This window comes from Limulus polyphemus, unplaced genomic scaffold (assembly GCF_000517525.1).
Source record: "Limulus polyphemus unplaced genomic scaffold, Limulus_polyphemus-2.1.2 Scaffold2560, whole genome shotgun sequence".
Lineage (NCBI taxonomy): Eukaryota > Metazoa > Arthropoda > Merostomata > Xiphosura > Limulidae > Limulus > Limulus polyphemus.
In genome coordinates, this window is record NW_013668170.1 from 22,462 (window position 1) to 27,027 (window position 4,566).

At 32.3% G+C, this 4,566-nt stretch overlaps 1 protein-coding gene across 4 annotated transcripts in view; it reads left to right on the top strand.

The window, feature by feature from the left end:
- The first annotated feature begins 597 nt into the window (after positions 1-597).
- LOC106467299 (zinc finger protein 239-like) overlaps positions 598-4,566 on the top strand; it is a 49,432-nt gene continuing 45,463 nt past the window's right edge. Inside the window, exons 1-3 of one of the 4 annotated variants that reach the window (XM_022395447.1) lie at positions 598-629; positions 2,273-2,417; positions 2,784-2,973. In XM_022395447.1, coding sequence (XP_022251155.1) covers positions 2,400-2,417; positions 2,784-2,973 — 208 coding nt within the window. In that variant the 5' untranslated portion in view covers positions 598-629; positions 2,273-2,399. Of the gene's footprint in view, positions 630-1,060; positions 1,274-2,272; positions 2,418-2,783; positions 2,974-4,566 lie in introns of those variants that run through there. The other 3 variants (XM_022395445.1, XM_013927637.2, XM_022395446.1) reach the window with 3 other exon arrangements.

Here is a 4,566-nt window from a genome sequence, read left to right on the forward strand (position 1 = left end):
AAATGCTAGAGCATTCGCCAAAGTACAGGATAGTTCTAGAAAGTAGAGGGCGTGAGAATAGTCACGTGATCTCGATGACGCAACAGTATTTTGCACTAAAACAACTACAGTAAAAAAAGCGTGTCAATGAACTAGTAGAAAAGAAATTAAATACTACAAGATGAAGGTGAAGGGTTAAAACCAACAGTTAAAATCAGTTAGCACTCACTCAAAAGGGAAAAAAATCTGATATCCTACAGACATTCTTAAAACCAATCTAAGCAGTCCTGAAACAATACTGTTACAATAATAGATCTACTACATTCTAAAAATAGTTTAGGACTAATGTTCCAAGCAATTTAAAAGCTTTCATAAACTTTTATAAAAAATTCCCAAAACACAAAATATGCACTAAAATTGATAAGTCTCAAGGAAGTCTGATCCACCCCACACCCCGTTACCGCCGTGGACACGTCACGGAAGAGATTTAATAACATTTAATAATGGCTGGAGACGGCTTGAATGAGTAATGAAGAAAAACTTTAATATAAGTTTAACATAACAGCACATGTACAACGTTTCGACAAGGTTTTGTCATCATCAGGTACCAAGTGGGTTCCTCGTCATCGAATTTTAATAACATTTAGTTGGTAAACTGAAAATCCCGAATGGTTCTATTTTTATTTTAAAGCTCTTTTGGTTTACTCTTACATGTGAGAATTTAAAGGTGGTTTCAGGTGTTTAAGTAATTCTTTTAGACGAACCTTGTTTTTTTATACTACGTTCCTGTTGTTTGTAACATATTTGAATTTGAAACTAGCTTCAGAAAAAAGAAGAACATTTTCAAAATATTTGTTTTCTAGAAAATTTTAAAACTAATACGTTTGGTCCCCCTGTTTGGTAAACGACCATGAAGACAATTATCTGTTGTTGTTTTTTCTTATGATAAATATATTGTGATTAATACATGTATTTCATTATTTGTTATGTTTTAATTATTTCTTCATTTTGTTTACCATACTCGTAATAATTTTGAATAAGGAAACAAGAACTAGAAACTAAGTTCGAAACTTACTTAGTTCAGGGGTTCTGGTGGTGATTGCTTTCAACTTTTAGAAAAAATAATAACTAAACGCATGTTTTATTCTAAATCTAAGCCATCTAATTAATATAACTATGGACGTATTAGACTATTATGTTAAACTTTTCTAATGATGAACATAGAGGTTTGTTGGATATTAAGAAGTTATTGGACAATGAAGTAGAAACTAGAAACACATTATCAAGTAAAAAAGTATTGAGTTTATGTATTATTTTTATTTATTTGCTTATTTTTGAGAAATCAGCTCTTTTTTATAGGATGGTTTTATTTCTTGCCATTGAATTTATGGTGAATGTTGCCTCTTTTTACTTTTAGTTACCTACTACCAACTTTCCAGGATTTTCACAGTGTTTGTTCATTGGAAATTCGCGTTGGTGCTTTGTGTCAAATATAGAATCAAGGTCTCCAAATCCTTCAATAATATAGCTCTTAATGCATTACATCTTGACCAGTTAACTGTCACTAACTTGTACTTAGGATGCTTGCAATGAGAAGCACATGTTACATATGGGTTTTTCTCATTCAGTACAGTAAACTGTGAACTAATTAAGAACATCCCTTTATTTTTAATGCTGAATATAAAATGGGCTTTGATGGAAAAAAATCAATAAATTACTAAAAAGGTGTAATAAATGTAGAAAAAGTCATATAACAGTATTTTCTTACTCATCCTCTTAATTGTGTATGACTAAGCTTACAAGTTGAAGAGCATTTCTTTGTCAATAATTTAAATGACTTTTTCATAGTAGTGATATCCTCAAAATGATTAACAAAAATTACATATCTTTTTCAAGAAAACTAATATTGTGGTCAAACATGCACTTCTAATGCTCAAAACGGTAGAATGACACAAGTTTGTCCTAATATTGTTGCTTTTTTGTGCTATTTTCTGAAATAACAAGATGGTAGGATACAAATTAGAGATCTGGAAAAGACAAGCTAGGTTTCAGTTAATGCAGTTTTATTTTACTAACAAGGTGATTACTTATGAAATAAGCTGTAATTGGCAGAAGTGGTGGCCAGCACTTTACAGGATTTTTAAAAAGGAAATTGATGATTTCATGAAAAGTAAAGGGTGGGCTTAAATTGTAACTTTTAAAAAAGTCGAATGTATAAGTATAGCCTAGAAGGATCAAATGATCTCTTGTTGTTTGTAGATTATTTTAAATATATTCAATTTTATTGTTGCAGACAACAGTATTATTGAAGCTATACCCTCAGCCTTGGAAGAAACTGCTTCTTTAAAGAAAAAAATATTTTAAATTCCATTTTCAAGTTTGGTATAATAAAAGAGGAACAAGAAGAGAACTATGACGAAATGACAGAGAAGACTGAGGTAATTTGTAGATTAAAACTTTTATACTTTTCTTTAAGAGTGGAATGAGTATGAATTTCTGAGAATTATGTAGGCAATATTGTAATTAAAGTGATAATTTTCTGAGTAAAAGTAATTATTACTATTATACATATCATTATTATATACAATTAATAAAACAGCAGCTGTTGATACTGGTGGTGGTTTTCATATTAAATAATCCTTCAACCAAAATATTGTGTGGCTTACTATGGGAACTTATCAAATATATATTCACAACAAAATGTAGCTGTCATTCATCATGCTTTAAATAAATGAATGATGTGGCAGTACAGGATGTGCATTTGTTGCCTTTATTGATGGCATTAATTTGTTGTTTCATTTCAGAACATCCTTGTCAGAGTGAAAACAGAGCAACTTCATAATTTCCAATACAATGATGTTATTTCTAAGTTCAGTGAAGGTGATGATAATGATCTGGATTATCGAAAACATGATATTATGAGTGTGAAAAAGGAAAATAAAGAACAAAAAGAAGAGTTACAGCAAATTAACTGTGGGCTAGAAGCTACAATGGGTGAGTACAGTTTCCAGTAACACAGAGATGTGACTTTTATGTGTCTGTGTAGAACTACAGGGGAGTCTACATCTGTTAGCAATGATTTTATTATTTCATACTTTTATATCATCTCAATACCAGTAGTAAAGAGTATCTATTGATCATAATGTAGAAGATAGGCTTAATTTCCAAGACTGTACCTCACTTCATGCACACAAAATATCTTTATTCCTTGCATGTCTGCCTATGAGATTTCCATGCCATTAATCTTGAGCTAACTGCCCCTAAAAATGTGTTTAACATGAACTGAGTCATTGCAATGATGACATCATCATGCAATGATAGCCCTCCACCAGTAGAAGGATGACACAACTTCCTTGTGCAGTAACTCCACTTAAGCACTTGCACAGAAATTAACTTCATTCTTTTCCTATTTTTAATTTTAAACTTATTAATTAATTATATGAGATTTGTGGTGGTTTACACTGATTTTGTTTATTAATTCAGCATTATGTAAATGGGAAAACAATTTTTAATTCCTGTTTACTCATTTTGAATTCTGAAGTGATGGTAGTATCTGCTTTATTTTGTTTTGGTGATGTTGTTCCTAGCACAGGGCCTGTTTTTATAGTGGCTCCTGGAGGCTCGTTGTCTGTGGTGGACAATTCAGCCATTGTTTCACATGTTGTGGGTTCCTTCATGCACACTGGGCCTTCTCCTATCATCCATTCAGCCAACATTCCTTCTACTGAGAGTGAGCATAATCAGAATAATGATGCTTTTACTAGCTATTTCCCCATCCATGGTTTGCTCTAAGCACAGCTTTATCTGTAGTGGAAAATCATCACTCTTCAAGTTTCCTCTTCCTTGACATGATTTCACAAGTATGTTCTTTTCTCTCCTAATCCTTTTTGTCTTCTACTTCCTCCCTTGTTTTCCCATGTGAAACCTCTACTCCATGCTACCTTTTTTTTCTCCTCTTCACCTGACATTAGGGTTCATGCAGTCTTGTTTCTACCCATACTAACATGCCTTGTCCTCCTTGTCTACTTGACTATTTTGTCCCATTCCTTGATTCCCAGTATTTGGAATCTCTTTAACCTGCTTTGGGTGTAGGTCCTTTAACTTTTATCTTCCTTTCTCTTGCCCAATTTTTGCTCTTCATCTTTCAGGGTCATCACTCTTTTTGTTGGTGACTACCCTGTCAGATCTAACCCTGTGGGGATCCATCTGGCCTTCTTTGCCAACCTTTAGTCTCCTATTTTACCCAACAGATGGGTTACTATCACTTTTTATCTCATCATGTTCTGTGTATATGTAAAGATAGGTATTAGATCCATAGTTAGTGTTGAGCATGTTACAATGAAAAAGTAATGATGTTACTTTGGCTATTACCTACTAAAATAGTAGTGGCATTACCCAAAATGTTACTTATTTTAAATGTAACAGATAATGATTCATTACTCCATATTTTTCAGATAGATACCTGTATTCTGTATATAAAACATACATCGTGTACATTGTATATTATATGTGTATATATATATATATATATATACACACACACACACACACAGAGTAATTACGAACTAACAAGCTATTACGAACTAC